Source organism: Gallinula chloropus (genome assembly GCF_964237585.1).
Source record: "Gallinula chloropus genome assembly, chromosome: 3".
NCBI lineage: Eukaryota > Metazoa > Chordata > Aves > Gruiformes > Rallidae > Gallinula > Gallinula chloropus.
This window is the reverse complement of record NC_140087.1, coordinates 115,253,040-115,266,522: the sequence shown is the minus strand read 5'-3', so window position 1 is coordinate 115,266,522 and position 13,483 is coordinate 115,253,040. Positions and strand designations below refer to the sequence as shown.

The following is a 13,483-nucleotide window of genomic DNA, read 5'->3' as shown; positions in this document are numbered from 1 at the left end:
TGAGCCAGTTCCATTGCTTCACCCAAGACACTTGAGAAGTCAGATTAATTCCAAAATATTAATATATTTTTCTGCTAATGGAAGACCCATTTTTTTTGCTTTGTATAAATAGAGTCTGACCTCCACAGTGAAGGAACAAAATTCCCATGAAAATAATTACCATTACTTAAAACACCAGACAAAATCCTTCTGGAAAGAAAGCAGCTATGTGGTGAAGGCATATGAAAGGCCAGGTTAGAGAAGCACTTTCCTGTAAGAAGCACAAGTTGAACAGTCACTGGTTTACAGTGCAAAGGGCTGCTAAGTTCATGCCTGTGCTAGGATGGGAGTGATCCTAACATTGATTCCATGCTAACACTAAACACATGTACTTACAGTATTTTCAGAGAACTGGGGAAAAAATGAAGACATCAGAATACATCTAACATCATTTGTACTAAATGTTGTTATTTTATTTTTCATTAATGTCTTTACTTAGTTAATTCATTAAAAAGCACTCTATTTAGCTGGCCACAAACCAAATCCTGTAATAAGCAGCAAGCTCCTTATTAATGTCTAAAAATATGTAAAGGGAACATATAATATATACATATATTGTATATATAAACATGTAAAGAGAGTCAGGAGGAGGGAGCCAGGCTCTTCTCAGGGATGGCCAGTGATAGGACAAGGGGCAATGGGTGCAAGCTGGAGAATAGGAAGTTCCATGTGAATGTAAAGAGGAACTTTTTCACAGTGAGGGTGACAGAGCCCTGGGACAGGCTGTCCAGAGAGGTTGTGGAGTCTCCTTCACTGGAGACATTCAGACTCCACCTGGATGTGTTCCTGTGTGATTTAGTCTGGGTGATCCTGCTCTGGCAGGGTGTTGGACTAGATGATCTTTCGAGGTCCCTTCCAATTCCTGTGATTCTGTGAATATATCCTTATAATGCACAAGACAGAACAGTGATGAAATACTCCTTATTTCACAAACTGCTCAAGGAAGTTTGAGATTAGACATTAAGGGGAAGTTTTTTTTTTTACAGAGAGAGTGGTAAGGTGCTGGAACAGGCTGCCCAAAGAGGTGTGGATGCCCCGTCCCTGGAGGTGTGCAAGGCCAGGTTGGATGGGGGGCCCTGGGCAACCTGGAGGTTGGTGACCCTGCCTGTGTCAGGGGGTTGGAACTCTATGTTGGGGTCCCTTCCAACCCAGACCATTCTATGATTCTATGATTCTTCCCTTGCCTTCCAAAAATTTTATATACCACCATCCACTCACCCCACCCCAATTTTTATATAAACTCCAACAAATGAATGCCTTATGGCAGAGATGAGCTTGGATTCCCCTAAGACGGAATTATAGTATGTCACAGTGAAACATCACTCTGTCCCCTTATAAATGCTGATCAAAACTTTACAGCCCTTCATTCCATTATTTATACAAGCCACGGTCATTTTTAAACTATTTTCATTACGGGGCAGTGAGAGAAGCAGGACCAGACTGCCTGCTGTAAGGAAGAATGTAACAGAATGCCAGGGCAGTGCTGGCTGCTGAGCCCTTCAATGCCGTGGTGTCATATCTGTTCCAAATGTATGCACATATCCTTTACCAAACAGAAAGGCCTAGAGAATGAAATTTAAGAGAGCTCCTGGAAGGCTGATGTGAGGAGTGAAGGCACTCCAGGACACAAGTAGAAACAAGCTTCAGCTTTGTTGGAAGAGTGAAGCCAAATGAAAGGAATCCAAACAAAGATGAAAATTCAACAACAATTCAAGAAAGATTTAGATCTGAACTTCCAGTTTTCTTAACAACACAGTGTCTTGGCTTTATTTGGTTTTGTTTCCAGTGATTGAAAAATCTCTTGTCTGTTTCCAGGGGTGAACAAGTTAAAGCAAAATAGATGACATGACAGCTTTTCTTTCTTGTTTTATATATGTAGAATGAATACAACCACTGTTGTCCAGGAAACAGAGAAAGAAGAATCAGTGTAATTCAATTAGATGATTGTATGAGAACACACAGACTCCATTCACATATATACATGTAAATATATCATAGAATCATAGAATGTTTTGGGTTTGAAGGGACCTCAAAGCCCATCTTGTTCCAACTTCCCTGCCATGGGCAGGGACACTCTGCACTAGACCAGGATGACCAAAGCCCCATCCAACCTGGCTTTGAAGACAGGGAGGAGGTGTCCACAGCTTCTTTGGGCAACCTCTGCCAGTGTTTTACCATGCCCATAGTGAAAAATTTCATCCTCATATCTAATCTAAATCTCCCTTCCCTCATCTTAAGGCCAGTACACCTTGTCCTATCACCCTTGTAAACAGCCCCTCTCCAGCTTTCTTGTGGGCCCTCATTAGGTACCGAACAGCATATGTAAACATACGTACACATTTCTGCTTACCAAGGCATGAGACGGCCAATTTTTGTCCATCTACTTTTGCTAATAAAAAAGCCAGCAACGGGATCAGTAACTGCACCTGAGGCTTTGCCAACGAACAGCACCAAAGAGGCGTGAAATGGAGTAATCTGAAAGTACAGACACAATACGGTAAACAGGAGCCATTGTCTCACAATACAATGAAAGAGCATAAAGCGACTTTCCAGAAAAAACCTCAGTGTTTCAAAGAATAATGATAGTTCATTTACAAACCACGTCTGCTGCTGTCATAGAAATTACTTATGGCTACCCATAGTAAACAAAATGAGACATCAAGGCAGGCACCATGAGAGAAGGGATTAGAAGGGAGAAGTGCAAGGAAGGAGAGATTAGGGATGTGTTTAGCACTAGGAAAATGTGTCAGTCCAACAGTAGACTGAAGTCCTTGTTTTAGTCATAAATCTGATGGAGTTCCTCTAATTACCCACTCACTTTGTTCCCCATATCTTAAACTTAACCTGATCTAGACAAAAGTCAAGGGACCTGTTTACACACGTTCATGTTTTTTCATCTCCTGAGGTTACCAAGGCTGCCAACTGGTGGCATGTGGCTATGGAAGAGGTAGCACAGCAGGTGTTATCCACTCCAAACTGAGCTGTGATAACCAAAATGCAGAAGGCACATCAGTTCAAATCAAAGTTGCCAGCATTCCCAACAAATCTCACTTAAAAATGTTCATGGATTACAAAAAAATGAAGTGGCCAGGTAGAAGACCCTTTGAATTTAATCCAGGACCATAGTTAAGTGCCTGTATACAAATACAGTTGTTCCAGGGCAATATAGTTATTTTTCACATACATCTGTAGGGAGTTTAGGAGTTAGTACCACATAGTGGTTAAAACAGCGCTCAGCCCATGCCACTGAAACTATAGGCCTTAAAAAAGTCATTGATATCTATATAAACATGAACACTCCTCAGATCAATTATTAAGAGACTACTGAAACAGCCTATGCGACTTGAAACAGTGACAGCAGGCAAACCTCCTTCATCTATACCCTTCTTCATGCTCTCTCAGTACTCCAACGCAGCAGGAAGCCTGGCAGGTGCAGCTGAGCTAGTATTGCCTGCTTTTCTGCAGAGCTTGTTGCCTCCTGGGCAGCATCACATGGTTTCCAGCTGTTGCAGGTCCCCTGCTTGCAGATTTTGCTGCGGGTGTTCCCTCAGAGGTGAAAGAAAGAAGCAATCATCTCTGAAAGTCCTGAGTGACCTCTGCTAACGGCTGATGCTATGCACTTTTGTCATCACACCTGATAAGTTTTAGCCCAAATTAGCTGAAGTTGCAGGGGCAGCCAATCTTCCTCACACCACTGGTTCTGGTTCCAAGACACATACTCCACCTCAGAAAGCTTATGGACAGGAAAGGATTGGGAATGGTAGTCTCCAGCAGGTAATGACAGTGGCTCTCAAAGCCTCCTACTGCTGTACTGTAGGACAAGCCTGGGACTAGCACTGGGGTGTGTCCCACAGCAGTCTGCTGACTCATGCCCTCCCGTAGCCAGGGTGGAAAGAAGTCTACCAGCCCTGAGGCAGACTTGCCGTGGGGGGTGCACTGAACTGCTGAGAAGTCATTACTGCTTCTGAAGAGATGGGTCAGCCACAAGAAGAAGAAAATAGCAGTCAGGAGGGGTTGAAATGCTGGAGTTATGAGGGACAGAGGGACAGAAAACTTCAGATTAGGTAGGCTATACATTGGTGGTTTGTTCAGATAACTCAAATAGACAGAAATTATGTGGATATTAGAAAAAAAAGAGGTGGAAGAAAGCCTTGAGAAAAATTTAACCTGTGAAGTTTTAATCTGTGAAGTCACCATGTTCCTCATCAGCATGCGCTTACACATCCCTTGGCTGCATTTTCTTAGCCCCTAAATCTTGACAGCGTCTGCCAGCACCAATGCCAGAGACTTCTCAGTGCTAATAAAATACAACACAAAATATGCTACATTCACCCATCTTGAAAGGAACAAAGACCAGGATCCTATTATCAGAGAGTTTGGTGTTTTCTAGTAATGTGACTCAAGGATGCTGTGTGGTTTGCAGTTACATTTATATGCCTGTAGTTTACACAGGTAATTTAGGTGGGATGTGGAATTTAAATGGAAAAACTCTAAGCTACAGAAAGTGAATACAAATGTAATTTCCTTAGAAAGGCTCACGATTATGTGTGAAAGATTATGTGCAGCGAGTTTCACAATCTCTCAAAGAGCTGAAACAGTTCTGCCCTCTAGGTAGACAAGAATTAAATGCAGGTAGTGACTATAGAATTACATGCTTTCCCCTGAAAATGTTTGGAAAAGCCCACAGGATTCCAGAGCTGTTTATCAGGCCTTGAAATCAATCCTGTCCCTGCAGGATTACTTCAGAGAACAAACTAAACTATCAAGGACCAAATAATTAAGCCCCTTAATGAAGTAGTAAGTGTATCATTACAAACATTAAGCAAAATGACTGGGTTTCAGTAGGAGCTTGTTAACAAAATAATTACGTCATTTATTTAGGCAGTGCCCAAAGATGCAAGAATGGGACCCCAGCTTTCTAACACTGTACACAAAGACACAAAAAGTCTCTAGATTCAAGAATTTTCCATTTCTGTGATAAGCAGAGAGTGGGGTAATTGCTGTTTTCTATAAGTACCCTGGGAAAATCACATTAATGTCTTTCTGATTCAGTTCATGCTTCATCATCTCCAATGACTTGTGTTGCCATGCTTGATGCAAGTGTGAAACAGCTGTAGTCAGAGCCTCATCCATCTCCCTGTTCCACCTCCAACTCTTCAGACTCCCCAGCAACCACTTGCTATCTTTGACACTGATGTCCAAAACCGGCCCCTTTTCTAGATCTGGTGACTTGGATCTCCACAAGGCACTCAAGATCTCAGTTTTACATGCCAGCCTTACTCTGTTGCGAATTTTATCAAGTAACTCTCAGCTTCTGATATCAAATCTTCATAGGAAAACCATAAACATAGTCTTTTGGGCACCTCCACTTCCCAAGTCATGATATCCTCTCTTGCTACACCTTAAACAGCAATGAATAACAACATCTGATGCAGAACCCCCTGTTCTTTCCAGCAAACAAAATGCCATCAGTGCTGAGAGCCACTCGTGTGGTTTCAGCTACAGCTTTTCTTCCAGTCCCTGTCATTTATCCTCATCTGCCTAAAATTCTTTTTTCTACCCTACAATACTTTATCTGTCCCACCTAGTTACCACACAGACATACAAGACAATCCAAAATAGTAAAAAATGCTTATGGATTGATTCTCTTTGTTTCTCTGCTGTCCTGAAATCTAGCTGGAGCAGCTGAAAGTCAGATGAATGGGATGACTCCTACTGCTTTGTTTTACCAGGTCTGCTTCTGCACCAGAAAGCCACAGACTGGAAGCAAAGAACCTTCAGGAAGGACAACTCAGCTTTCTTTGCAAAATGGTTATCCTAGACAAACCAAAGAAAATTTATGGGAAATTATGTTGACTACTGGCTGCAACTGCAGTGATTTTTAACTAAACCAAATAAACAAAGCTTCACAACCTCAACATGGTGCTATTAACGTTTCAGATGGCTCACATATTACGCTCTCTGACTCCTGACACAGAGAACTGTTTTTTCTTGTGTCTGCCATGTGTGTCAGCTCTACAGTGCCTAAAGTTCTACAAAATGATCCCAAAGTAAAAGTAAACAATGGCCACTTCAAGACAGAAACTAGTGAAATAAGAAAAAAAATATTTCCAGACAAGTTTATGCAGTTTCCAGGATTCTGAACAGCTACAGGTAGTGATAATAACACAACTTAAAAGCTTTGTTAGCCAATTCATCATTTATCATTCCAGGGACATTGTTCATAACATCAGCACTGAGGTGAGTCTACAGTCTGGAAAGCTTTCTTGTGCTACTTACGTGGGCTATATCTAGCAGGTAGATCTGTAGGAAGAAAGCAGCAGCACTCCCTGCCACTTGATTTGGGGCACCTCCTATTGCATAGCAGATTTTGCCACATATCGAGAGCCTGTATTCCTGTTCAAGATGAAGCAGAAGGAATGATGAGGAAAAACAAGGTACACAAGTTAAAAGCTACAGAAGTCATGGGGTTAAAGTCTCAGGTTAACACCCAAGCCAGTAATTCGCAGGTATCCCACCAACATATCCATACACTCTCAACCACTATCCTCAACAGGCATTTGGATGCTCATTGCTTTGAATTTTAATGGTTTTTCCCCCTTACTTCAGCCCCTAAAGAGAGATTATAGTGTTCCTACAGGGGAATCTTGACTTAACCTACCTGCTTCTCACAAGCTATTAAAGAAGGAACAAGTCTGCTGAGAAGAAAGAAGCAGCAAAGAAGCGCACATACCGTTACATGATTTTCTGAGCCTCATTTTGTCTTTGAAAGTTTAATTGAGACTCTTTTAAAAGCTGAAAACTTTTTTTAAAAGCAATTCCTTATATTAATCTTTCAGATCATAATTATGGATGTACAGTCTCACAGTAATTGGACAATGTTCATAGCTGGAAAGTTCCACTGTCAAACACAGACTGAACAGATCCAAAGCATCTGTGCTCCATTCCTTCCTTAGTTTGACACAAAATCCTGGCATGACCCTGGCAAATCACGTGACTTTGTACATCTTCCTTTTGACTTGCCTTTTCTATATGTTTTGTGAAAATAAACCTAATAGGGAGAGTGATTTTGGAGCCCAAGTCCTGTTTGGGAAGGACTTTAAGTCACTCTAGACATGTTTCAAAAATTTTGCAAAACTGTTGTCTCATTTGTCTTCCGTTGTTTGAAAAATGCCGTAAGCATCCAAAAAAATTCTCTGACAGAATTGCCAAATAAGAGTAAGATAAAAGCTGAAAATAAAGTTTCATAACAATATTTAAAGGACAAGAAATGCACAGTCTAATGGAAATTCTAATGAGAACAGCATGTTTTCCAACAGTAGAAGTTCCAGAATATTGGAAAGCCTTAAAAAAAAAATCTTAAAACTCAATTTCATGCCATAAAATTCAAATACAGGAAGAAAATGTCTCCTGTATTCTTCTCAAAGGGACAACATATCCAGCCCAAATTTAGACTTTCAGACTTTTAATCCCTCTTTAAAGACTGCTGTCAGCACGAACCATGAAACTTGAAGAGGAGCAGCAGTATTAATCCTGGGTCTGCCTTCTCTCTGAACTGAATACACAAGCCTTTAATTCTTCCATTAGATCAGGATAAAAATAGAGATATGGTAATGAGATGCACCACAATGACAACGTTGTGATACGTTACCTAATTTCTGAACATTTTTCAATGTACTAAGTACCATCACCTTTACTAGCTAACTTTTGGTAAGTGTTAGACTTCTAGATGGAGCCTTTCATCATCTCATCATTTTCCTTTGAACTGTTTTATCTGAGTGGGTGTGAACAAGCAAGCACGAGCACCAGGACTCCTTCCTTCTCCTGTTTCCACAGGGAACGGTGGGGTGACATGGTCTTACTGCACCCAAGTGAAGTGGACAGTGTTGGGGCACGAGCTACATTCTGGTATCGCCAGAACAGGCCTCTCAGACTCCACATTGTCATTTTTGTCTTTCCAGGAAAAGAAAAGAGAGTGGTAAACAGCCACAAGAGAGATTTCATCAGAATAATATGCTAATTAATTTGACAAAGGACTTTAAACACAGGAAACAAGCTATATACCTACTTGCTGTACATTGGAACTCTCGATTTTTCATACATAAGTCATATTAAATATGAGCTTTACTAGACTTGCAGGGTCTATAGAATCTTGCTCACTTGACTCACACCCACTCTTCTCGAGCTCTGCCCTAGGGGCTGTGTACTTTTCAACTTTAGCATGCTGTTTTATTTTTTACTCGCTCCCTTCCTTCTCCTACCCCCACCTCCCCTCTCCCAGAAACAAAATTACACTAAAAGTTTTTCTTTGGCACCTTCATTTCTGATCTCCAAGATGACTTCCAGCTAGTGCTATGTAAATCCTGTATTCCATTCCATTCCACCCCCAAAACAAGCTGAGAAAAAACCTTTTTAGATCAATAATTCTGCTTTCCCACTTTTTCTCCCTAGTAGCTGTTATAAAGTCACAGAATGGCTTGTGTTGGAAAGCCTTTAAAGATCATTTAGTTTCATCCAACCAGATTGCTTAGGGCCCCATCCAACCTAGCCATATAATATAGATGAGTTAAAAATATTTGTATAACCCAAAGAATGTTAAGTTCTTAAGAATTAGTCATATTAAAGTTGTATTACCGGAAACATTCAACAAACATCTAAACTTACAGGCTGTAGGCAGTACTCCTGTCTTTGCATCAGCTTCATAGTTAGAATATTTATAATCTTTATACATTTTTTTTAAGTCTCATTGTGATTCCGTGTACCCCCAGGATGCTGCTCAACTACTTTCTGAATCACACTTCCAGATCATTCTGAAGCAAAGTTAATAATTCAATCCCAGCAGAAGTTACGTTTTTACCTATGACTAAATTTTGTTTATTTTCAGAATAAAAACAAGCTGTCTGAGGCACAACATCCAGGTATGTCCTATTCAGCCAGCCTCAAGACTGCAAGCAATCAGTAGTTCATGAGCTTCCTGAAATGGAAGTTACATCATGATCCCTGTTTAATACCTGTTCTCCTTTTAATTTGCTTAATTTCCTTCGGAATGCTTTGATATTTTGAGTTATAATACACCACAGCAGATCCACACGTGAATGACACGTACTGTGAAAGGAAATGCCACTGCACTCTGTAGACCTGCTGCCTGGTAACTTCTTTGAGTGATCCTGAGTTTCTATCCTCTAGGAATTAATCATCCACACTCTACATTCTGGTGTCTTTTTCCAGAAGCAGCATAATCTATTTTAATGTTTTATTTATACTGTAATCACTAAGTTTTCTAGCTCAGTATCCTATAAGATGGTAGTAAAAACGAACTGGTCTCTGCACCAGTAAAGCTGAAACATTTCCTTCTTTCTAACTTCCTTATAGCTAGGAGCAGAAAAGATACAGGTGGCAGCAGTCCGTTGCAGAATGTCAAGGAGTAAGTCCCCCAGCCCTGGTTGGGTGTACACGATACTGCCAGCAAACGGCTGTCAAGAAACTGTCTCGAGAAGGACGGTATCACACTTGTGTGTGACCACCAGCAGCACATCGACTATGAGCAGCTAGCAGGGTTCTGCCTTTATTTCCCTGCTGTATTGCTGCCCCAAGCAACACAAGTGGCTTGATTTCCATAAAATCCAGTGAAAGCTTTTTCACCTGTGTAAGTCTGCCTAAAGGGCTCAAAAAAAAAAAAAAATCACCACAGCTCTGAATGTGTAGGCAGTGGTCAAACAAGCAACAAAATACAAAGTATTTACAATACAAATTTTGGGTTGAGACAGTTTGATGTTGACTTTCAAACCTGCTTTATGAGAATCCTGAGAGGGTAAGGGTCAAATTAAGTTACTATCTTTTCTTGTTCTGAGATTAACTTGACAATTTGTATTTACACATGCTCCCATCGTATCCAAGTCGATTGTTGTTTCAAGGCAAACCAAGAAAGTATAATAGATGAGAGATTTTATTTTGCTTCTTCAATAGAAGAGTATGTTTAAACACTGTTACAGAAAACTAAGGCATCTCTTATATTCCTTTATTTTTAATTCTCTTGTGAGTTAAAACAATACTTTTCATTGCCTGTAGATTTTCCTTTCCCCAACAGAAACCAAATACGATATTGGTAACAGATCATCTTATTTCTAAGGGAAGCATTTAAGCACGTCGAAAACAACTCATTGCAACTGTGTGAAAATATTGCACAAACATTCTGGTCATGGGGAGCAGTCACTTTTTGTCCTAAGCTATCCTTTATCAGTCGAGTCCAGAACTGAACCAACAAGCAATTAAAAAACAGTAAGATGAGAGAGCAAAACCTGTGACTCAAAGATAAACTCAAGCCTAGGTTTATCTGAGAAACAACAGAAATGCAGCCAACAAGGAGCAGCTTTTGAGTCAGCTTTTGTCTCAGTGCAGAATTTATGCTGGTCGTGTTTCTGCTGTGTGACCGGCCGTACAGCCGCACAAGCGTGGCAGCCACAGGTGGCATCCCAGGTCCCTCATACCAACTATCTCGAGGACTGTATTTTAAGTGACACCAGGCCACCCCTGTGTGGAAGAAATGCCAGAAGCAGGGCACCTATAAAGGGCATATGAATAAGGCAGGACACGGCAGCACCTTCCCAGGCTGTTTTCCCAGGTGCCAGTAATGCAGAGCCAAGGGGCTCTGTGAGCCAGAGATGGTGTACCGCTGTTCAGGATCTGCAGATCTCCAGGAACACACTCAAATGTTTTCTGAACACAAAATTTCAAGCCAGAGCAGGAACTGCCCGCAGCATCCAGTGCTTGAAGCCATCGCCATGGCTTGAACACCCTCCACGGACCAAGGGGTTCCTCACTCACCTCTTATCTGTCCCTCCACTCCCATTCCGGCAAGCACGGAGTCTAGAGAGGAAGCGTTTCGATACTCTCCCACTCCCAACGCTCATCTGGAAGTTGGGAGGTGGTGAGGCTTCAGGAGGAGGGTGAGCCTCCTCTGCCCCGCACCTCTCTCCAGGGCACCGGTACCCCGGCTCAGGGCCAGCCCCAGGGGGGGAGAGGGCAGAAGGCGAAGGAGTGGGCACCAAACACCGCCCAGCGCGCTCGCGGTGCCACAGCAGCGAGGCGCAGCTCGAAGGGCGGCGGTGGCGGGAAGGGCGCCAGAGCTCTCAGGTACCTCGCCGAGGGCTGCGCCACTGAACAGCACCACGCAAAACAGGGCAGCGGGGAGTTCGGGCTGCCCCGACCCCCTCCCCGTAACCCACCGGCAGCGAAAGGAAAAACCCAGCGCGGTGGAGCGGGAAGGTGCAGGCGGGACCCCACCGCACGCCCGGGACCTCAACGCGGCTCTCGCCGCGGGACCATGGCCGAAGGGCTCCTGAAGCCCCAGGCCGGGCGCCTGTCCCCCCGCCCAGCCCCTTACCTCCTCCTCCGCCGGGCGCTCCGGGGTGTCCTTTGCAGCCCCCGCCATGGTAACGCGGACAGCACCCCCGACCCCCTGTCCGACACCTGCGCTCCCGGGGAGGCGGAGGAGAGCCGGTGGCGTCCTCCCCCACCCGCCCGTTATCGCTGCCCCACAGGCTCGGGAGAGGGTATTCCCCGCAAGAGGAGCCCTCTCTCCGCCTCGGGCCGCTGTACGGCCTGCGGGCGGCAGCAACGCCCCCGCACCCTCCGTCCCTCCATGCCGCTTCCACCGCGGAGAGAAGCGGGGCAGCTCCGGGCGGCGCCCTCGCCCTTTCCTGTGGGCGCTGCCGCGGGGAGCCGGCGATGAGGTAAAGTCCAGGCTGTATCGCCCTGGAAGCGTCCCGAGGACGCCCGCCTCAGCACAGCAGCCCCGTCCGCGACGGCCACGGCTCCCACCTCGCCCCGCGCCCAAGTGCTCAGCGATGAGGGGGGAAGGCGGCAAGGGGCTCTGGGGGACAAGGAGGTGAGGGGCTCTGGAACTGGTTTCGTCCACAATCTAAAAAATACCAGTTCTAGCTGCTTGCTGATTTATATGGATTTATAACCACGCCAGTCTCTTCCGTCACCAGGACAGGGGATCACACAGAAAGCCCCTGACCCAGGAAGCACGCTGAAGAGCTCCTGCAGCCCGCAAAGGGCCTGGAGCCAACACAGTTATTCAAGCAGTGCAAGCTAACCGCTGCCACTCTGCCCCCAGGAAAAGGGTCCTGCACTGGTACTCCACATCAGAGATAAACAGAATAATTGCATTTTGAAGTCTGAATTCTGTTAACAGTAAACCCTCTTCCCTCATGACTGAAACTCAAACAAAGCAACAGGCACCTGAAGGCTCAGTGGTCTGCTCATCCTGGAAAGATGATGGCTCATCTATACAGATGGGGCTTCCCCGCTCAACTGATTCAAAGTTCTGCTGACAGGGTCAAGTGGGTGGGTATCAGACAGCCACTGCATGAAGTACTGATAGGCAAATCCAACACACCACCATTTAACAAAAATTATAGCAAATTTTGCAAAATTCTGAAAGAACAAGGCATTAAACATTTTTCTTGAGAGCTAGCCTTCGACAAAGCTGATGCTGTGGCCTTAAGATGCCTTGTTGAAAACTCTGAAGCTTTTAGATGCCAAGGAGTGCCCCTAAAGGCTGTGGGCAGATAGGCTGCAAAACAGGGGTGGAACTGCTCAGTCCCTTAGCCCCAGTCCGTAACTTGTTCTAAAGCACTGACCTCAATACAAGGTATGCATGTAAAATCCAAAGTCAACATATAGGTTCTTCATTTTCTCTTCATACAATGTCCTCGTAACACACTAAATCTTTGTTACCTACATCTGCATGTTGCTTCACAAAGGTGAGCACTACCGAAAACATTTCCTTTCTTTGTTCTTTTCTAGGTTATTTCAATTTTGCTGTAAATTATGTTAATGTGCAGGCTTTACTCACAACAGTGAGGGTTTGTGAAGAAACAATGAATAACTGATAGTATTTGTGTGTTTCACAAACTCAAGCATTGATCAAGCTAGTTTTACTGTTGTTTGACCAATGCACAATAGCTGTCTACAGCACTGAGCAAGAGATTAGGCTGTCCAGACACTACAGGTAGCTAATCAGTCTTTACAAATTGACCAAAACCAATTAGATTTAGGAGAGCCCTCTATTCATTCCAAAGATTTTCTCCAAATTAGGAAATAAGTTATCTAACTGCAGTTTGGTGCCCTTTTTTAAAAAGGCACTTCCTAGCATGGGATTAGTGCCGCCAGCATCACTCTTGACTTTTTAAATATTTGCTCTCATTTTGTACTTAAGATCATGCCACTTAAACTGCAAATACACACTCAAGTACACCAAAGCTGTAGCAAGAAACAGCTGATTTCAGTGAAGCACAACATACACCCAGAGTCAAGCTATCCAGTCTCTTAAAATACTGGTAGTAGGCATGAATCAGTATTGAAATACTAAATACTTGTTCTTTTCCAAAACCAATATACTTTGATCACAAGCAAAATGGATTTACTTACCTTACAG

At 43.5% G+C, this 13,483-nt stretch overlaps 1 protein-coding gene across 1 annotated transcript in view; it reads right to left on the bottom strand.

Annotated features, from left to right (window-relative positions):
- The window catches only part of MFSD2B (MFSD2 lysolipid transporter B, sphingolipid), a gene marked incomplete at its 5' end in the record, with an annotated part of 34,146 nt that extends 22,676 nt beyond the window's left edge, over positions 1-11,470 (bottom strand). Inside the window, 3 exons of the mRNA XM_084261867.1 lie at positions 2,390-2,514; positions 6,319-6,435; positions 11,423-11,470. Coding sequence (XP_084117993.1) covers positions 2,390-2,514; positions 6,319-6,435; positions 11,423-11,470 — 290 coding nt within the window. The remainder of the gene's footprint in view (positions 1-2,389; positions 2,515-6,318; positions 6,436-11,422) is intronic.
- Positions 11,471-13,483: the final 2,013 nt, after the last annotated feature.